This window comes from Symphalangus syndactylus, chromosome 24 (assembly GCF_028878055.3).
Source record: "Symphalangus syndactylus isolate Jambi chromosome 24, NHGRI_mSymSyn1-v2.1_pri, whole genome shotgun sequence".
NCBI lineage: Eukaryota > Metazoa > Chordata > Mammalia > Primates > Hylobatidae > Symphalangus > Symphalangus syndactylus.
The window spans coordinates 60,150,589-60,173,377 of NC_072446.2; the positions used below are offsets into that span (position 1 = coordinate 60,150,589).

Genomic DNA, 22,789 nt, shown 5'->3' on the forward strand with positions numbered 1-22,789 from the left:
ACATTAGCATGAGATATGGTGGCCCAGAACCTCAAAATATGCTACTGTCCAATTCCTGACTGACAGAAACTCCGAGATAATAATTGCTTATCGTTGGTTGAAGCTTTAGGATAAATTTTCAGGCAGCAATAAATAATTTATTATACATCGTATCCATTTTTTATCTGCCAACCCCCAATGCCACATACCCTAGAATAAAAGCCCCAAGAGAATAGGGGCCTCTATTGTATATATCGAATATAAGCCCCAAGAAAGCAGGGGCTTATAATATATTAATATAATACATATATATTATATTGTGTTCAGGGCTTAGAACAATACCTACGCTGTCAAATGGTAGGCATTAACAAAAGTATGTGGAATGAGTGCTTGGAGAAACTGGATGGTAGGCAGCTATGCCGATGTGGTTGGAGGAAGGATGCAGTGGATGTTTCTGCAGTAGCGTCGTTTTACACAACTATAGAGGACCTCATGCACACTGAATTCCATGTGAGTGGAGACTTCTGGGAGGACAGCTCCATGCAAAATTAATTTTGACCTTGTGGATCGCTGGAAGGGCTTTGGGGGACCTCCCCCAGGGTTCCATTGGCCATATTTGGAGAAACACTTATCAGGGAAAGAAGACCACAGGCAGTAAGAATAAGGCCCAGCCTCAGAAGAGAGATTCTTGGTCCCAGAATCTTACAGAAATAGCTGAGAGTCAACAGATCTCAAGAGACCATGAGGACCAAACAATGGCTGTCTCAGTGGCAAGCTCTGAACTGAAGGCCGATAACTAGAGACCATCTCTTTCCTCGTGCCCCTGACCTAATCTGGTACCCTCCTTAAAGTTTTAGAGACAGTTAAGTAGAGATTGAGAAATTATTGAGGTGTGTGGTTGTGTAAATACTGGAGATAGGCTGCTGATGCTCCTTGACTTAAGATGGGGCTATGTCTTGATAAACCCATTGTAGGTTGAAAATACTGTAAGCAAAAATGCATTTAATACACCTAACTTGCACAGATGGGCATTTTGTAGACAAGTGTGAAAACACAAGACACCATATCCAAAAACTGCTGACAACACAGGCCACTCTAGAGTGCAGTATCAGTTGTTTACTGTTGTGATGGTGCGGCTGACTGGGGGCTGCGGCTCACTGCACAGCATCATGAGAGGCTATCATATCGAGAGTCCAGAAGAACATCAAAATTCAATACCAAAGTAAGATTTCTACTGAATGCCTATTGCTTTCACATCATCAAGTCAAAAAATCCTAAATCAAACCATCGTAAGTGGGGGACCTTCTGTAGTTTCTTGGGAATCTGGACTTTAAGGTAAGAGGAATAGAGATCAGGAAGATGAAGACAGACTGGAAGAAAGTCCCTTTGGGACTGGAATTAGTGCAACTGGGGGCTGGGGAGGGGAGGCATGCAGAGTGTGCTGAGTGAACCTAAGGGAAAGAGGAGAGAAACAAACCCAGCTAGATGTGCGACGCAAGCAATGCATTTAAAAATGTATCTCTGCTTGCAAAAGTATTTTGTTCATGTTAAAAGGAATTTCAAGCATTAATAAGCAAGGTAGGGGAGTTTTCGGTGGGAGGGAGCTCTTCTTGTTTCAAATTCAATACACTCACTGACCAGCTCTTCTGTCTAGTCAGTGTGCCCGGTGTTTTCCATAAATCATCTTATTTAAATTGCCCTGCAGTCCTGCAAGATCAGTTTCCCTTCTGTCCATTTAATGTATGAAGAAACTGAGTCTTAGGTTAGAAAAACTGCCCAAGTAGGAAGCAGAATATGGACAATTGCGAGTTCTGTCCATACTCATACTGAACTGTTTCTCTATGGGTATGAGGGTCCGTGTATGTTATCACCAAACTTGGGTTACCTCCAAGAGTGAAAGGGAACATTGCTAACAAATGCCAATGGCAATATGCATAAATTGGGATCGTTCCCGGTCAAACAGAACCTGTGGTTTCTCTGCCTTGGTAGATTCAGCCCTTCTCACAGTGGAAAATGCCTTAATACTCACATTCTTGAAGTCCCATTTAAAGTCCTGGAGCTGACTGTGAAACAGGACTCTGTGGTCTGTTTAATGGGTAAGTATGGGGAGCACCAACCAGTACAAATGAAAATAGACCACTGGGTCCTTCTACTACTTTGTGGTGGGGGATAGTTCAGAATTGCATGGAATCAAGCAGAATATAAGACAAATATGATTAAAGCAAAATGGTGGTATAGGCATTTATTGTATTCTGATTTTTCACCATGGAAATTTACACATTTTGCTTAAATTCTTGATATTTTAAAGTCTAGAGAATAAAACAAAGCTTTTCTTCAGGGGAAAGCTGCTTTTCCTGAATCCTTATTTTGTTAAAAGCTGGCCAATCACTAAGCTCATTTGAGTGATGGCAAAGTCAAAATTATGACTGCCCGATTTTACCCTTCACTGCACTTGTCAAAAAAATTAAATTAAAAATCGTGCTTATGAATATAATGCATGAACTGCTGCATGGCATTCTGAAAGATAGAATGTCCCTTCTGTCCAGCCACTCACAAAACAGCATGTCACACGATACTTTAATATGCATAGAAAATAATGGGGCAGAGAGAAAATTCTGCCTCTTAGGATATACAAGCTACGTTCCATAAATGGTTCATGTATTCAGAAAAATTTATTTTAGTAAAATAATAATAATAATAACTTTAATATTATCATTAGATCCCTCAAACTGGCATAGTGCTTTCTAGTTTCCAAAATGTTTCCACATATAATTTCGTCTGACAAAAGACATCATTAATATTTTAAAGTGCAATATAGGTTTGCTTGATTTAGAATTGCAAGGGTTCAGTTTCCTGATGAATGAGCATCCCACGTATGCTTATTGAATATTCTATGTAAAGGCAATTGTGGAGCAAGAGTCAAAGTGCTAGTGCTTTCTGTAAAAATATGATGGAAAGTGCCATTTGTTACCAAAAGCCACTGAAGGCTTTGGAGACTTAGGTATGGAGAAAATTACTGTTTGAAACATGCTACTGAACTTAGCAGCATATAGTCCATTTAGTTCTTTTTTAATGAAAATATGTGTTTGTTTTATAAAATAATTCATTATATGTGTGTATGCATATTCAATTACACATACATTTAGAAAGTGGAATATGAAACTCTCCAAAACCCATCTGTGCTCCTTCTTCACTCCTCCAACATAATTTCTGAGGTCAACTTGATATGTATCTTTCCAGGCTATGTATTAGAAATGTATGTATGTGTATAGATATGTGTATGTGTATATATCTATATGTATGTAAAGATACATATATACACATGTGTACATATACACACATATACATATATACACATATATGTGTGATTAGATAAGTAAATAGATGCATACATATAGATAGCACATACCTACAGATATATATACACCCATATATTTGTATGTGCATACATACATATATACATACATATAGATAGCACATACCTACAGATAGATATGCACACATGTATGTGCATGTATGTATATGTATGTGCATGTATGCATATATGTATATACATGCACATACATGTATACATATACATACATTCAACAGATAGCACATACCTACACACCTATATATATGCACACACATATAGGTATGTGTATACATATATACATATAAGGTATACACATATACATACTATATGTGTGTGCATATATATATATAGTAGGTATGTGCTATCTATATGTATTTACATATATATGTATGCATCTATCTATCTAATTCTTGAATACATGGCTCAGCTGGTGCTTTTGTAAGGGAAATTCTTAGAAACAGAAATGATAAAAGTGCCAGGATCAAGAGTTCTAGGCAGGCACTGAAATCAATATTTGCTTTGAGGCATCTGCCAACCCCGGGTAACCTAGACTCAAGAACAACAGTTCTCAAGTTTGAGCGTGCATCTTCAGGTGAAGAGCTTTTGAGAATACAGATTACAGGACCCCACTTCAGGTTTCTGATTCAGTAGGTCTGGGATGTGAACCTAGAATTTATTTTTTGTTTTTTTGTATTTTTTTTTTTTTTTTTTTTTTAGACTGAGTCTTGCTCTGTGGCCCAGGCTGGAGTGCAGTGGCTCGATCTCAGCTCACTGCAACCTCCACCTCCCAGGTTCAAGCAATTCTCATGCCTCAGCCTCCTTAGTAACTGGGATTACAGGCACATGCCACCATTCCCAGCTAATTTTTGTATTTTTAGCAGAGACAGGGGTTTCACCATGTTGGCCAGGTTGGTCTGGAACTCCTGACCTCAAGTGATCCACCTGCCTCGGGCTCCCAAAGTGCTGGGATTATAGGGGTGATTCAAGAACACTCTTTGAGAACCACTAGCTAGAGCTTGGATTTGAATGACCCACACGTGTGAGGCATGGAGGGGCCCGTGCTAGCGTCGTAAATAGAGTGGGAGATTTGCCTATGTCAGTTTTAGCATTGGTCGCGAGAAAAAAGGGAAAAAAAGGTCTCTGTTGAGATTTCCTCATCTTATACATGGACTAAGATGGGTTTAAGGACCATTAGCCAACAAAATAAAAACAAAACTCTAAGCCAAATATGTACTTTAAGGTATTGCTAAGGTAATACTTCAGTTATCTTAGAAAAGCAAGTGTAAATAAATGAGATCTGAAAGCAACATCAGAAAAGCTTCCATAAGTAAAAATCCAAGGAACATGATCATCAGAAAGGCAAAATACACAAGGAAATAACCAAGCGCATAAGTTTGCAGAATCAATAAACTGTAGAATCAGACTTGTACAGACTAGAGATATTAAAATTTATGATGCAGATTATTAAAGGTATTTTATGTGTTAATTAAATAAAAAATGGCCATGTATATTTGAAAATGAACCAAATAAAACCTATCAAAAAAGAAAACTATATTAGAAATTCAGTGAAGAGTTAAACATCAGACTAAATAAAGTTGAATAGAAAATTAGCAAATTAAATGACAGACTTGAGAAAAATTAACCAGAAGGCATCAGAGAGAGAAGAGACACAGAGGACAAAAATGCGATATGGGTTAAAAGTCACGAAGAACAGAGAAAGAAAGAAGAGAAAGTAATAGATTAGAAGTTCTATTTGGTGCAGTGATACATGAGAATTTTTCAGAACTAATGAAAGATGCCCTTTCCCAGATCCAAGAAGTACAGCAAATTCTAAGAAGGATGCATAAAAATGAATCTATACCTAGGCACATCATAGTGGTACTATGGAACACAAAAGATAATGAGTAGATTGTCAAAGCAGACAGAAAGGAAAAACAGATAAGCTTAAAAGAAGCAAAAAACAAACGGAAATATTCCTTAACAACTACAGGAAAACTTCAAAATGTTGCAAGAAAATAACCATCAATCTCAAATTTTTACCCACCAATACTGCTTTTAAAGAATAATGCAAAATAATACCATTTTCAGACAAATAAGGCCTGAGAGACTTTCACTAAAGGAACCTGTAGAGAATTTACTTCTGAAAGACAAAGGAAGAAGTATGAGAAAAGTATGCTTTATTAAAGGTGCTAAGTTTTCTACAATAATATTCTTTCAACTTTTTGTAAGGAAAAAAAAAAAAGATCTAAATTATGGGGAGTTAGAATTAATGCAACTGGTACTAACCAGGTTTTTTTTCCAAACAATTCTGTGTATGCCTTGCTGGTTCATAGATGGCATTATCATTTATAGCATATGACAGCCAATCAATTAGTAACTTGAAATTACTGATAATTTCATTATTGGTATGGTGTTGAGTGTGTGAAACCAAAGTATACAGCGGTTCATGAAATTTTAATGAAAATAATAAAACCACTATATTCAAAAGTACACAGCATAAAAATGCAAATAAATACATTTTGAGGTTGTTTGATTTTTAATTTTGATGTTCAGTATCTTAGCGAGATTATTTACTAAAGTAATAATGCTTCACTCGAGGTTATAATGTTGACAATATTTCTTCCTTCAAAAAATTTGTTCTAATTTCCAGGAAAGAGAAAGAGAAAAGGATTACAGAAGCTGTGTTTTTTCTAGAAAAAAAAAAAAAAAGAAGAGATTGTGACATTAACAAACTGCATGGACTTGGGCAAGTTAAAGAAGCATTTGCAGTCTGTACTTTAAAAAAATTCTGTAGAATGAGAAAATTTGACCATATGTTCTTGAAATTTTTCTTCTGAATCTAAATACAGTTATTATGACTATATATGCTGGAAAATCTAGGTGAGTTTGTTTTCTACAACCCTTTCTGAAAATGTGTGTTATCAGGTAAAAGGAGGAAATCAGTAGTACCTGTGAGGGTGGGAAGTGGGCCAGGGAACCCTAAAGAAGGAGGAGAAGAGAGATGTGGCCAAATGTTGGGGCATTAAGCTGAGTGATCTATAAATAAAAATACCAGGAGCTTCTCTTTCTAAAAAAATATGAAATGACCAAGCTAGAGAAACATTGATAACTCTAAGCTGGGAAGAAGACCTAGAGGAAGAGTAATGATCAGCCTTAAAATTTGCCCCTCTTCCAGTGATACCAGATTTCATTTGCATATGCACTAGGAAAGAATGATTGTAACTCTTTGTATCATAAGAGAAAATGGAACACATGCAAGAGTACAACGCGTGAATTCAGGGACATAGGTTATTTTGTCAAAACAGAAACTCTGATAAAGTAATAAGTGCCATATGTATGGTAAACCCAGCTGATAGCAATCACTTAAGCATATCCTGAGAATGAACCACGTGGTGGATGCACCTCAATGCAGTTCAAAGTTCTCAACTAGAATCCAGGAGTGGCAACCTGGAGATTGATTCCTTATCTACAGGGAACATCTGAGCCCCTGGCCCATCCTGTGGAACTCAGGCTGTACAAGGGATGGAGGCCCTTTGTCTTGGGTTAAGTAAAGGTTGCCATTGCATGTTTTTTTTTTATAAGTGGCTGTGGTCCTCCTGCCCAGGCTGCTGCCACCAGGCTCTCTCTCCTGTATGAAAGCCCCCAGGAAAACCCCATGTCTCTTTCAGTGATTCTGGGGCTCTTCAGCCTCTCGAACCTGGTGTCATCCTCACTAAAGTTGGGAGGGGTTCAGCACAACAGCACATCAGGGAATCATCCACCGCTGCCTGCCGGATGGCGCTCCCTTTCTCACTCCTTGCCCAGCACTTTTACTTTTTTATTTGTCTTTGAAGCCCTCTTAGGAACAAATGCACAATTCCCATGTTTCTGGAGAATGCCTCACATTCACATTTCACCACAGACAGAATGTCCCTGCTAGCAAATCCAGTTACCACATTCTCATCTTTATGATTCAGAGCAGATTGTTAGACCACATAATTACAGGAGGTGAAGCTGTATTATTGAGTCATATTAGGATTCGAGAATGATGTTCCTAAACAAAGCAACTGATTTAGGAAGTAAATGAAGTTTTCATACATTGGAAGGAGTAACTTGGAAGAATTCCCTTCTTTAATTAAAGGCGGAAGAACTGCTACAGCTTAATAGCCGTTATATGAGGCTCAGAAATGACAACAGGCTCAGGTTCTGGAAAACAACTTTTGACACAGGTTATGGATGTGATGGGAATCATTTGGTGAGGTAGAGTTTCTCCAGGGGAAAGATGAGTATTGCTTTGCCCCAGCTCATTACCCTAGTGTGGCCTTAAGAGATGGTCTAGAAACTGACCGAACTACAACAGGAGATTTGGAAGCCCCAGCTACTCTCCCAACCAGGCAGTAACAAAGCTTAACATCTTGGGTGAATTATTGCAGCTGGCCTTTTCCCTGGTTCTAAGTGTTCTTCTCTGAATGATTTTAAACTCTCAAGCACATTTCACTGAATTAGGGCAGTGCATACCCTACGATGGCCATGATTATTATATTGATAACAACAGCCATCACTGACAGAAGGCCAGGCCAGTGCTAGGCCAGCACACATGCTATTTCTACTCTTTACTGTCAGTAGGAAACATTCCTCCTTCGCTCCTTGTCTAGAGGAGGGGTCACATCTATTTCTGTGCCTTTCTGCACTTCTCCTCACTTACAGTAAGCCTGAGAGAAGGAAACAGTTCCATCTTGTGTCTCTCTCAGACCCACCTGCCTACAGAGAAGGCGTGTTCCTGGTCTGCTCGTCCTATAAAAGCTGACCAGGGCAGTCTTGGTCTAGGAAGCTGAGGACACCTGCACTTGCCTGTGAGGGGACAATGATTAAAGCTTTCCTATTTAGAGCTGAAATTCAGGATTAGGAAGCCCGTCTGGGGGCAGGGCAGCCAGATGCTCTGGCCTCGTCACATTAGTATTCAAGCTAATGCTTTGATTTCCACCTTTCTTTCAGCTTTGGCTTCTCGACTGGTACTGAACTCCCAGGAAGGTGAAAAAGCAGCGTCATTCCTTAGCACCGGAAGCCCTGGCACTCACAGGGATACTGTGCAGTCCTGCATGTGGGCAGCTCCAGAGTTCAAGTGAGACCCGCTGCTAGGAGAGAAGTAAGCTGACAGCGCCCAGCAACCACACTCTTGAGAACCCCTGTGGCATCGTGTTCCTGCGGAGGCTGGTCACTTTCTCGCCAAACTACTTGCAGCCAGTGACCGTGCATGGGAAAGCGAGACCCTAGAGCCCAGCTACTCCTGCCCACTGCAGGACTCCTCCAGACTTCCAGACTGCACTGCAGACTGAGGCATTTCCTAGCTGAGCCTCCTTCTTTTCTTCTCTCCTTTCAGCTGCTCCTGCTCCATTGCCCATTTCTCTCACCTTTATCTTGCACTTCTGCTTCCATCTTGGCATCTTCTTCCCTCAAGACCCAACCTGACACCATCAGTATTATTACACTCTTCATTTCCCAGTGGAGGAGGTGGGGATCCAGGCAAGAAGGACAAAGCGTAAATATGCTCCCTTTAAAAAGTTTGTACTGCTCTATCGCTTCTGGGCCTTTGAGCTAAGATCAAGTGTAAAAGTTTGTACTACTCTTAGGTTTGAGGTTCACATGAAAAGAACATCTCATCAACATTTCAAAAGAAAATTTGAATGAATTGTATGTTGTACTAGTGTGTAAAAGAGAGACAGTGTCGTCTATTCATAAAACTGAGTCCAGTGGGATCTGCCCATTCAATGCAAAAATGCAAAGGTACCTAGGATCTTAGAAAATGAAAGACAGTGCTAAAGACAGGAACCATTTCCAGCATCTGTTGTTGAGGTCTGAATCTGGAAAGACTCAGAATGTATTTATCAGAAAAACAATTTCCCCAATAAGCCAATAGCTGCAAAGCTGGTCATCACATGCAAATCTTGAACTTCACTTTTACACAATTTTGGAACATGTAACTGGTAAGCACTACCTACAGTTTTTTGCTTTGCAGACATGGAAAATACATCACACTGACAAAATGGACTTTTAAAATTTGGGTTTTACCTTAACAAAATAAACTTGAGTCTGATTTCAACTTCAAACATACTAGAAAGGGATAAAAGAATTTCTCTGTGATATTTTAACCCTTAGGAATATCTGAACATGAGTGTGTTTGTACACATAATTTAAAAATTAAATATGTTTCTTTTCATGGCATAATTTTCTAAAGGAAGGAGGGACAGGACTTACCCTCGCTAGAGTCTTTCGAACATTCTGGCTTCTTTGCTTTGCTCTTTTTGTAGGGTGGAGAGAGGTCTTTTGGCTCTAACCCCTCTGGAATCACAAAGATTTAATATTCTCATTTAAATATTTACCAGGAGGGTTCAAAATTATGTGGAAATTTAAAAATGTTTTCTTCTTAGTAAACCTACACACACGCTGAATCTTAATTGCAGTTTCATCTGTCATTATGGCTGAGCGAAATTCTGGCAAGGACTTGTGGTTCTCCAACCTACATAGACTTAAACTTAAGGCTTAAGCTAAAACATTTTTGTAGATAACATTAGTGATTCACACAAATGTAAAATCTTACACATGTGCTTTTATAAATTTAGAAATTCTCCATAAGGGAACCCTGTTAATATTTTTTCCTCCAAGAGTGTTCGATTTCAATCTTCATAGATTAATTGACAATTGTCATTGTGCAATTTCATCTTACTCCGTACTGAAAGTAGGGCTAGAGAAATGGAGAAAGGAATGGGGCTAGAAATTACCCTGCTTCTATTTGACAAACTGTTTTTAGTAATCCAGATTCTAAACAACTTCTGTATGTCCCAGTTAAATTACTGTGCTTCCTATTTTCCTCAATGCCCCTCTAAGTCTATCCGTGGGGGCAAATAAATTAAATTCTGATGACAGTGTCAGGAAAGCATCTCCGAGTTTATTCCATTTGGATATAGAACACTTCATTAGATGTTAATTTATGTATTTAGCCCTGGTCTTCCTGCTGAGCTCATGACTTATGTCTTCAACAGCCTACATGGCATCTTGTCTGGGATTTGGGAATGGATACCTGTTTGCCCCTCCAGATCCACTCTCCACCTTCACCACCCCTGCTGTGCTCTGGGAGGCTGAATTTTCTGGATTGCATCAATGAACTCCCTGGTTCTCTGGCTTCCTATCAGATGTAGCCAGTGGTGAGCTCAGGGCATTTACTTTCTAGGCACCTGGTGATTTTCATGAGCTGGTTGTATCCCTCAATGTAAGGTTACAGACTCTAGAGTTGGCCTTCTCCATGTGGCCCTTTAAGTTTCTTGGCTCCCGTAGCCACCTCCTTCCCATTGTCCCTTCAGGGCTGGTACTTAACTATGCCCCACACTTCATAGCACTAATAATTTCCTTTCCTGCATTCAATCCCCATCAGGCCCTTTCAATTTTTTTGTAAAGGACCTCATCAGGCATTTCAAATTTAAAATCAGACAGAATCATACACTTGATGTTTATAAGCATGTTCTTTCCACAGTATTGCACATCTCAAGGAATGGTATTACTGTCTACCCAGGAATTTGAACTCCAAACTGAGATGCCATTCTCAATATTTTTCTTCATTTACTTTTCCAGTTGAAGCAATCATAAGTCCTATCATAAGCCCTATCAGCTCCATTCTAAAATAGATTTCATATTCATCTACTGTGTTCAATCTTTGTAATCACCACAGTAGCCCAGACCAGCATCTCATAACCCTCTAGCCTTCTAATCTCCCCGCTTCTACTCTTTACTCTCTACTTTCTATCCTCAACACAGCAGCCAGTGTGAGCTTTTGAAACATAAACCAGATCACATTGCTCACCTGTTTAAAAACCATTGCTTAGAATAAGATCCAAATCCAATTCCAGGCCTAGCACAGCATGTCATTTGGGCCCCACTTACCACACTAGCCTCACCTCCCACTTGTGTTTGGCTCTAGCTTTGTCAGTTTCCTTTCCCTTTGTGTTCCTCAATCACTGTTAGGCTGGTTCCTGCCTCAGAACCTTTGCACCTGCTGTTCTCACCCCCACTTCTCTAACACACATATTCATAGGTCTGCTCCCTTCTCGCCCTTTGAATCTCAGATCAAATTCAACTCCCTAGAAGACCTTCCCTGACTGCCTAATCTAAAGGCTCACCAGAAGGGAAATTTCTCTCAAACACACCACTTTTATCTGAAATTATCTCACTCTCTGGTGTATCCCTTTATTGCATGTCTCCTTCCTCATCTCATCCCCAAGAATGTAAATTCCATGAGAAAAGGGCACTTGTCTTTCCTAATCCCTCTTGTATCCCTGGTGCCTAGCAGTGCCTTGAGAATTTCATTTCAAATTCTATTTTATTTTCACTTCCCCAGGCCTTTCTTTAAGGCCAAGATATAATGGGGACCCTGCCTAATTCTCTCTTAGCAGCTGTCGCCTTCATGCCAGGATTCTAAAATTACATTACAGAGCTATGGCGACTCATTTCTCATTTCCCATTTATTAAAAAAAGGAACAGAACAAAAAAAACCCACATTTGACAGATGTGCTATTAAAAACTTTGGCATTATAAACTGCAAAGCTTTGGGCACTAGGCTAGGTTTTCCGTGGTTGCAAGTCAGTCACATCTAAGGTTATTACCACAGCCAGGGTGAAAAATTTTGCCAACGACTACATTAGCAACTCCCACAAACTTCTGTCACCAGCTGCAAGATGGATGTTGACCCTTGGAATGGGTTCAGCAAAAACAGAAATGAGATGCTTGGAGCAGCTCACCGAGTGCAAATACTGGGCTCAAATGGATTCATACAATGGGCAAAGAGACATTTGCAACCTCACTGGGAGAAAAATCTAACCCTTCTATGTCACTGCAATGTGTCGTCTGCAACTGGGATCAAGAGAGTTTCCAATGCTGAAAATTCAACTCCAAACCAGCATTTCTCCAAATCACTTTTTGCATTTTTGTGAGTTACATTTCTAGGTCTTCATTTTCCACCAGAATGGGAATTCCTGGGGAGTGGGTACTATTTAAAAAGACATTCATGTGCCACATTTTGAAATATCTAAGCACCCCCCAAAGTACTAATATTTTAGTTTTGAAAAAGTTGTAGAGCACTCCTTGGGTCAGTGGGCGTGCTTACATGTTGAATATGAACATGAAACATGTTCTATGAAACAGTATTGTATCATTTCATGATACCACGGGTAAAGTGTTTTGGGGCATGCAAATGAAAATCACAGATACATATGGCCTCTGTGCCCAAGTTTCTACTTGTGGCTTGGGAGGAACAACTTTCCCTCTTGGCCTGGGGGGAGTGAAGAAGAGAGTTGCTTCTGCTTCTCTTCAAAAGCACCCCCATGCTTCTCCTTGACAATGCATCATGTCTTCTAGCTTGCCCTGTGTCTGGCAGAGGGTGGAAACCTGGAGATTTGCCAGGAGCATGGCTTTGTCCCCTGAGGGACTCAACTGTGCATCCAGCTGTGATGTGGTTGTTTCCATAGGTGGTTGATAATTTTCTGTCCCTGCTGGCTCAGACTGGGGCTAATTTCAACAGTGCATAGTCATGGAAATGAAAGGACATGGGAAAACATTTGCCATTAAGGAATTAAGGATGAAGGAAGATGATTAAAGGACTTACAAGGAATTCTAGGCATTTAGGCCAGTCTGCTTCTTCTACCTCCCATGGGAGTAGAGCCTCCCCTTGCAGATGACCATGTCTGATACCATCTGAAATGCTCCTGCCTCTACTTACTATAAAAGTCTGGAGACAGGAGCAAAAAAGTAAAGGACATGAACTTTGGGGTCAGGCAAACTCGGATTCAAATTCTGGCTCTGCTATTTAAGCAAGGAACTAATCCCTTTTAAGCCTCAATAATAACAGTTCCTGCCTTGTAGAATTGCTGTGTGTATTAAATGAGTTCATGCATGTCACGTTATTGGCACAAAGTACATGCCCAATTAAAGTCTGGCTCAGCAGAGCTGTGCTGCGGCTGACTTGAGCCAGCTCACACGAGCTAATTGTATCATCTCTCCCCAGCTCTCCTATTCATTGACCTCATGCTTTGGAAGCTTGAAAAAGACCATGGTATTTGTGTTTATACCATAGAAATCTGCAAACTCTTCACATTGGGGCTCTTCTTACCCAGAGAGTTAATTTACAAGCACCCCAGTGGGTTTAGGCATTCAAGTTGTTATTTACTATCATTCACTAGCATGTCTTGGCCAGTTGATTCACTCAAGTAGCCCTTCATTAGTGTCAGTTGCATTTGTAAAAATCCCTCCAGCTTTTCTATTTGAATGAGAAGAATTGATGCAGGGCAGGGGAAAGGCAGCAGTTAAAGGCCTTGGGAGGCTGGTTCAGACTCATCTTCGAGACTGACATGCTTAAGTGTGAGATCTGAATGAAGCCAGCATGCACACCAATGTCTGGTGAGGCCAGCTGGAACCATTCAGCACAAAAATCCTCCATGATTTCAGCACTCAGGTATCAGGAAATTGGGAGTAGCTCCCAAGCCCATTCTGCCCGAGTGGCTTAGCATCCCTGGGCCATTGAATGCAACTTGAACAGCTGCATGCAGCTGCGGGTGACAAAACTCCCAGGAAACCTGGTGGAACTAAAATCAGAAATGGTGATCCAATTAATGCTGCTGAACCTCAAATGCTGACTCCAAACTTGTGGACTCTGCATTAGCATTAATAATGATTTCCTTAAAATCATTCAGTGATTTGGATAGCTATCTAAATCTCATTGAGAAGCCAACTCTCTTTGCTTAGAAATGTGTACTTATAACACTTAGGCAAATGATCCATGGCAAGATAAGGCCCTTATACTGGGTGCTTGAAAGGGCAGTACCCCTCGTAGCTAAAAGATACTCCAAGGACATTTCATGTGAGGCGGATAAATGAGAACGGCAAGCATTAAGATTAACTTCATGAAAGTTAATTCAAGACAGAGTGACAATTTAAAGTCTTTTTTAAACATATGGTTCTTTTTAACAGTAAGACATTCTACATGGGTATAGGAATTGAAATTTTAATTTAAATTTTACCTTGAGCTCTATGGTTTATAAAAGGCAAACAAAGTCCTTGTCTTAGGTCATATTCTCTCAGAAGCAAATATAGAAGGGTTTGAGTTTTAAGCAGTTAATTTGAGAGATGATTTTAGCAAGTTTCACAAGAGGAGTAGGGAAGAAAGACAGGAAAAGGAAAGCAGCCAATACTGGGTGTGTTCATGAGCACATTCCACTGTGGGCAACCAAGACTCAGTCCTATTGGGGACCTCCAAACAATGTTGTCCAATACTGTAGCCACTAGCCACATATGGCCAACAAGTAGTTGAAATGTGGCTAGTTTCAATTGAAATGTGTATGTAAAACACACACCAATTTCAAAGTCTTAGTATGAAAAAAAAGAATGTAAAATATCTGACTATTTTTATATTGATTATACATTGAAATGATAATGTTTTGGATTATTGTGTTATACAAAATATTGTTAAAGTTAGTTTTACGTTCTTCCTTTCACTGTGTTCAATGTGGCTACTAGAAAATCTAAAATTATACATGAGGCTCATATTTGAGGCTCACATTATGTTTCTACTAGACAGCATTAGAATAGAACATGAGTCAGATGTGAGTATTAATCAACCAACTCCTGTCTATTATTGGTTGAGGGCTGCTCCAGAGAAATTAACTCTCTGGTGCTTTGAATTTGCTGCCAGGACAAGTAAAGCACTCAGAAGAGAGTCATAAGGACTTTCCTTGGAAAGCTGTTGGTGCTATAAAATAACAGTAAGCACCAAGGAGACATAAGTAGGGCACCAACAGCCACTGCTACAGTTCCTTCTCTACCTCCTTTATTCCTGCTCCTGACTTTTAGATTCTGCTTCTACTTCTCATGCCCTCTGAATCCATTGCATTTGGAAGTCCAAGAAAACCTTAGGAATCAGACATGTTTGGACTGGAGAAGAGTAGACAGAAGCCATAATCCTTGTTTCAATGAACTTTTATGAAGAAAAGAAACTGGTGTTATTTCCCCTTGAAGATAGTGGGCAGTCCAGGGAGGGAGAGAGATATAACTTAACATAGAGAAGGACCACACCGATCAAACTTCATGTAATGAGATCAAATGCATCAGAATTTAAAGAGCTCCCTGCTGATGGAGCCGCCCAGACTGAGCCTGTCAGTGATTTGAAGGGGATTCTGGGATCAAATGAGAAGCAACACAGAATTAGGGCCTCTGAGATACCTCTTTCATGGTCAGAACACTGTGACTGACAAAATGAGGAACAAGGAGTTTTAATCATAGAATTAAGCTCTATATCCTTCTAATATCTGTTAGAATGAGAAAGAAAAAAGCAATAATTTACGAATCTTTACTATGGTCCAAGCACTGTATGAAACTTTAGGTATGTTATCTGATTTAATCCTCCAAACAAAACTATATGGTAAGAATTATTGCACCCAGAATTGTAAACTGAGGCTTACAGACATTTGCCTAAGGTCAATAATTGATAGAGCTAGAATTGAATTCAGGTCTACCGATTTATGCTTTTATTATCAAAGACACATTGAATGGCTACCTTAGGCCATAACCTGTGCATTTAACCACTAGATTTTCCTCATAACAACTGGGCTTTGTTGAGGAGTTGGCATGCAACTCAATTCTGATAATGAGAGCAAAATATAATATGTGGAAAGTGTATTTTCCAAAGATGGCCACAGCAATATTTTAGGTCTTACATGCTCTATAGAACCACTCCCCAAAAGAGATTGAGGTCATTGTCGTTTCCTCTTGAATTTTGGCAGGCTCGTGACTATTCCAAAGAATGAATTACATGGAGTGATGCAATAGAATGTCTAAGCCTGAGAATACAGTGTCTCCCTTTTTCCAGGAGAAGCTCATTTTGGAAGGTGGCCGCCATGCTTTGAGGAAGCCCAGGCCACATAAAGGTGGCCATGAACAAGTGTTTTAGGAAGTTGACCCAGCTAAGATTTTAGCTGACAGTTGAGATCAATCACTAGACAGACAAGTAAGTGAATCTTCAGATGGTCCCAGCTCCCAGCTGTTGAATCTCCCTGCTGAGCCCCAAACCTTGTGAACAGGATGATTAAGTTATCTCTGCTGTGCTCATGAGTATAAGAAGTGGTTGTTTTCAGCTTACTCTAAGTTTTGGGGGTGATTTGTTATATAACTGTATTAACTACAACATCATGTTCCATTTTTACCTTCACTGTCAGGAAACTCAAGGTCAAATTTATTCCTTAAATACAGTAACTGCATTAACCTTAAGTCTTAGAACAGCTACTTTTTAATTTTATAACACTGAGCATATATTTCTATTTTATTAATCTTATTTTGTCTTTCGTTGAAAAAATATGAAGTGTACATAAACAACAAAATGACCCCTACCTACCCCCAATAATAAAAGTATGAATTTAATACCTGAATCTTCTTTCATTTCAACATCCTCTTCTTCTTCATTATTATCATCTGTTAAAAAATAGGAAAAAATAAATAAATACTTGTATGAAAGTGGGAAACACAAGAATGTTCTAGATGGATTAATTAAAAAAATCAAAGAAAAGGATAACAGATCAGTAGAAAAGAGACTGTTAAAGCATGCATTTCTGTTGTCTTATTATTATCATGCTAAGTTAAGAAGAAAGTATACACATTAATGCACAATTTAAAACCTAGAGTTTACATTTCCTTTTAAAAATTGTTATATTTATAACAAACTATATATGCAATCATTTGTTTTACTTATAGATATTATATATGGTCACTTCAGTCATTTCAGTTGCTCAAAATTAAAAATCACCGACTTTAAATGCCACATGTTCTAACTTTGTTAGAGGTCTGCATGCTCACTTCAAGTATCTGAGAAGTATGGACATCATTATTTGGTCATAGACCGACACGTGTCAAATCCCCACACCATGAAAAGTGCTGCTTTGCTGCATTTGGAAATCCCAGCGTTCACTCATGTGCTTTCAAGTGTCCCACCAGTTGCACCATTCCCATTTAGCTCCCCTCATCTCCCAGTATAATCCCTTTTAACTGGACAAGGACATGTGATTCCTCTGCACTATGGATGACACGCTTGCTCTTTTGAAATTCTGACACATTGTCATCTCTCTCCTTATGCTGCCCACATCCAGTGCTATGTTCTGAATATCTGTATCCCCCCAAAATTCATATGCTTAATCTTAACCTCCAAGGTGATGGTGATTAGAAGGTGAGGCCTTTGGAAGGTGATTAGATCATAAGGGCAGAGCCCTTGTGGATGGGATTAGTGTCTTTATAAAAGAGACCTAAGAGAGACCTCTCACCCCTTCCTCCATGCATGGACACGGGGAGAAGATGGCTCTCTGTGAGGAAGAGGGCCCTCACCAGACACCGAATCTGCCATCACCTTGATCTTGGACTTCCAGCCTCCAGAACTGTCAGAAATAAATTTCTGTTGTTTATAAGCCACTGAGTCTATGATATTTTGTTACAGCAGCCCAAATGGACTAAAATATCAGCTAGCGCCAAATCTTCTCCTGTTTCTATGTTTGGTCCTCTCTCCTCACATTATTGCAGTACAAATTCGGACTCCCAGTGCCATTTGCCTTAGCTATTTTAGCAGTTTCCTAACTGCTCCTCTCTTTTTCTCTCTCCTGCATCTCACTCCTTTTACACATGACTGACAAATCAATCTTAAAATACAGCTCTGATCTGGTTCAGAACAGTTCAGTGACTGCCCTCTGCCTAATGAGAAAAGTCTAGACTCTTCCCGATAACACTCAAGGCCAGTGATACCTGGTTCCAAACACTTTTCTCAGTTTCACCTCCTCTGTTACATGCATGCTATCACCCACATGGATGGCAACACTTAACTCTTCTCTGATCTCTCAGGGTCTCCCTTAGCTTCCTCTACCTGCCTTGGTCTTGCTAGCAATGCCCTTCTCCCTCTCTATTCACCTTCATCCTTCAAGTGCAAGCTTAAGTGACATAGCGTCTGATTTCCCCAAGTTTGAATGAATCATGTGCTCTTGGATGTACCTTATTTTTACTGCCTTCTTGGTATGGACTTTAAATACACATGGGCTTAGGTTTGCATCCTGGCTCCTCCACCCATCCATCCCCTGGGCATGTGATCTTGGAGAAGCTACCTGGATCTTCCTGACTGCAGGTTCATCGGCTATATAGTGGGATAATAATAATGCCTACTACACAGAGCTTTCCTAAGGATTAAATGAGATAATGCCATGTAAAGCACTAGGACAGCTACTGAAACATTAAGTGCTAAATATTAGCTGTTATTATAATAAAATCACACAATCTACTTGTTAATTTATCTCTCTTTCAAATATCCATCTCCAGATCATAAATTCTGCAAAGACAGAGACCAGGTCTTGTGTTCCTGTATATTCCTTGGCACTTAATGCTATTCATTTTACATACCAGAATCAATAAATGTCCACTGAATTAAATTGATATTATTTTCTATGTGTTTTATACATATTAGCTATATGATCCTTTGTAAATAATGGGAAGTCAGTGAAGATTTGCAACTTTCTCCTGTGTATGTGCTTTGTAATTTAGTCATCCCAGCCAAATTTGCTCAGTCTGGCCCTCTTTTAAGAATTGATTATCAAAGATGATTAGAGATTTATTAGTCGGTGGAAAGAGAAAATGCCTTTCATTTGAGGTTTTAGAAAAGCAATTCTTGATAACTACAGTTAACTTTTAAAGAAGTAATTTTTTTTTACTGTGGAAATATTTTAGAAACATTGATGATTTTCTACATAATTTTTTTAATTCACTCTATGAATGCAGTTTTGGAAGGAAGAATACCAATTTCTTATAAATATAATCTTCTAACCAAATGATTATGAAAATGTTACAAAGTAAACTTCTTAGATTCTTCCCTGAACTTAATATCTTTAAATATAATTTTATTTTACAGAGCCATCTAAAATCTATATGACAACAGAGTCTCTGGAATCTCAGAGAGAGATAAAAAACAGTCTCTACAGTTTCTGGGGAAAAATAAAGGAAGAGTCAAAGATCCCTTTGCTTGTCACTTATGTTTCCATTATTCACCTGGCAAACACTCATTGGTTATCCTATTGTGTACAAGACTTTATGTTTGGGGCTGTAGAAAACACCAAGATGAATAGAAACTTGAGCAGGTTTTTTTTTTGTTTTTTGTTTGTTTGTTTGTTTGTTTGTTTTTAAGAATCTTATCTGTAGTAAAGAAACCAAGACATGCAAATACATTCCAATATGTGGTAGTCAGTGCTATTAAAAAGGTGTCAGAGGAAGGATTGATACCTCTAGTTAAGCTACTTGGAAGTCTTCTTGTGTGTAGAACATAACACTGAAGCTAATATTTGAACTACATAGTCTGTCCTGATAACGTCATCCCCAGAATGACTCCTGTGTGTGGAAGGATCAGGCTTGGGGTTATTATTCATTCATTCATTTAATTCATGCACTGATTTAGTCATACAGTGGTTAAGAGTCTCTCCAGAGTCTGGACTCGGACTGGTTCGGTTTACTTCCAGGACAAACCACATATAACTATGCAAATCTTGGGTAAGAAGAATACCAGAATATTTCACCCTGAAATATGAGGGACCTTACCCTCACTACCATCTCTCAATCCCTTGTCTCTCCCAAAGCACGGGGTGAAGATTTTCTCTGCAGTTCCCTTATCCATCTAGAAACAGTAGCCCCAAAAAAGGAACACAATTGCCTTCCATCCTCTCCCTGAAATCAAGTTATCTATTGCAGAAAAGCTGAGAATGTAACCACACCTGGACAGATGTTTTTCACAAGATAATGCCTGCCTCTTGCGCTCATTCAAATTCCAAAGAGAATAATTTACAAGTTAATTTCCGTCTCCTGGGTCCATTCATTCTCCCTAATAATCATTTACTGCTCCTCAAAAAATTTTCTACTTTCCCCATCTATCCACTCCCCTATGAAGAAGAAGATATAAGCTTCTGTGCCCAATTTAGCTAATGGATAATCATTCTCATGCGATTCCCCCATGCTTATGCATGTTAAAATAATTTTGCATGCCTTTTCTGCTATTAACCTGCCTTTTGTCAGCTTATTTTTAGTGAACTTTCAGAGGGCAAAGGGGAAGTTATCTTTTGGCCCCCAAATAACATAAAACCTATATGTCGGTTTCTTCAACTGAAAAATAGGGATAATAAAATTATCGACTTCTTAGGGTTAGGATTATATGTCAAGTGCTTACACAGAATAAGCATTCAATAAATACTGATTATTGCTATTATTGAGATCACCTTTGCAAAAATTGTGACGAGAGAAATCTGACACAGAAAAAGTATGACAATGAAAGAAATTTGACACAGCAGACTGCGTCTTGCTTCTAACCTCACAAGCTGTTCTTGTTCATTTCTGGGTATAGCCCAAGACAACTTTGGAAGGAATTTAGTTTATAGTTTAATCTAAAAGCAAGAATGATAATAGCCCTCCTCAAAACTATCCCTTCCTTGTTTGGGGACTGAAGCTGCCTTTGTAAAACTAATGAAAGGCCCCAAGGTCACGATTATGAGAGAAGCCTGAATTCTACTAAGATGTAGGCACAGTTAAACAATAACCAGCCATTGTTCCAGAGGTCCCAAGATGTGCAAGCTCTACAATTGCTCTAATAGATAACTTCACTATTCTAGAACCTAAGGTTGGTCTTTTGAGATGTTTTTCAGACTTTTGCATTCTGGCAACTGACTGACTCCACTGGGACCTTTGCCTCATTACTCAACTGGTCCTGTGGCCCGTATCCAGAGGCTGACTCAGTGCATGAGGACAGTTTTCCACACTCCTGTGATTTCATCCCCAACCAATCAGCAGCACCCTATCCCTAGACCTCTGCCTGTTGTCCATAAAACTCGTAGCCTCCAAGCTTTTTGGGAGACTGATTTGAGTAATAAACTTCTGTCCTCTGCTTGGCTAGCCCTGCATTAATTAAACTCTTTCTCTGCTGCAATACTGCTGTCTCACTGAATTAGTTTTATCTGTGCAGTGGGCAAGAAGAACCCATTGAGTGATTACATTGTGATATCATTTTTATAACTATTTTTGCTAGTCAAATAACCATTTCTTGAGCTCTACCTTATGTACCCATTATGAAGATACAGGTTAGCAATCTTTTCCCTCAAGGAGCTCACAAAGTGGACGATATAGAAAAGCAAACAACAGAGAAGAAGGTAACAGATTATCTGATGGAGGTAAACAGAAGTTGTACTAGGAAATATACAAAAGCCAGCTCAGTCAGAAAGAAGGTCTATGAAGGCATTGCAGAAGAGGCAAGACTTCAGCTGAGTCTTAAAGAGTGAGTTAAAGTTATGTAAGGAAAAAGAAAGGCTACAGTAGATACCCAGATGTGGATGTCCTGCCTATACCTCCTTGTTCCTTGACAATTCAGTGCATGCCAGCCTGCCTTTGAGCCACCAGCTCCTGGGTCTCTTTGCCTGAGGGCTCTCTCTGCTTGCTGAATCCCATTCAAGTAATACCAGATAATTAACACCCTTTAGGGTTGAGCCTTTCTCAAATGATGGACAATTTGCACGTAAGTACCCCAGCTCCCTTGCTTCCCAAGTGGCCTAATTCAAAGCATGTTCTGTACTATCTCCCTGAGTCTCCTCACTCCTACTGGGATTGAGCCCCAGTTGTCCAGTGGTAACTGGCTTACAGCTTAACCTCATTGCCTCCTGCTCTTGCTTGTCTCACTTCCCCACTTCCCTACTGGTATTTCCTGGGATCATCTCCCCGCCACACCCCCGCCGCCCCAAAATACTTCTACTTCAGTCCTTGTTTTAGGATCTGCTTCTTGGGGAACTCAAACAAAGAGAAGGGTAATCACACTCAAGCAGAGGGAAAAACATCTGTGAAAACCTGTGGATGTGAACCATGAAGATGTTTTTAAGGAAATAAAACTAGCTATGAATGGCCAAAGGAAGAGTTAGCTGAGAAATTGCAACTAACCCGATCTGTTCTGGCTAGATAATACAGACCTTCCATGCCAGGAGTGATGGTTAATTTTATGTGTCAAGGTGACTGGTCCAGAGTGCTCAAACATTTGGTCAAATATTATTCTGGGTGTGTCTGTGAGTGTTTCTGAATGAGATTAAAATTTGAATGGGTACTGAGCAGATTGCCCTCCCTGATGTGAGTGAGCCTCATCCAATCAGTTGAAGGTCTAGCAAGAACACAAAGGCTGACCCCTGGAGAGTAAGAGGGAACACTTCCTGCCTCATTGCCTTTCTACTAGTTGGCCATTGGGGTTTTTTTCCTGCCTTCAGATTCAAACTGAAACATTAATTCTTCTTGGGTCTGAAGCCTGCCAGCATTCAGACTACAACTACACGGTTGGTTCCATTGGTTCTCAGACCTTTGAACTCAGACTGAAACTATGCCATGAGCTCTCCTGGGTCTCAC

At 39.6% G+C, this 22,789-nt stretch overlaps 1 protein-coding gene across 7 annotated transcripts in view; it reads right to left on the minus strand.

The window, feature by feature from the left end:
* MACROD2 (mono-ADP ribosylhydrolase 2) overlaps positions 1-22,789 on the minus strand; it is a 2,104,525-nt gene that overhangs the window by 154,118 nt on the left and 1,927,618 nt on the right. For 4 of the 7 annotated variants that reach the window (XM_055265233.2, XM_055265231.2, XM_055265232.2 and 1 more), the window contains exons 10-11: positions 16,772-16,819; positions 9,569-9,652 (exon numbers count right to left, since the gene is read on the minus strand). In XM_055265233.2, coding sequence (XP_055121208.2) covers positions 9,569-9,652; positions 16,772-16,819 — 132 coding nt within the window. The remainder of the gene's footprint in view (positions 1-9,568; positions 9,653-16,771; positions 16,820-22,789) is intronic. The other 3 variants (XM_055265236.2, XM_055265237.2, XM_055265238.2) reach the window with 1 other exon arrangement.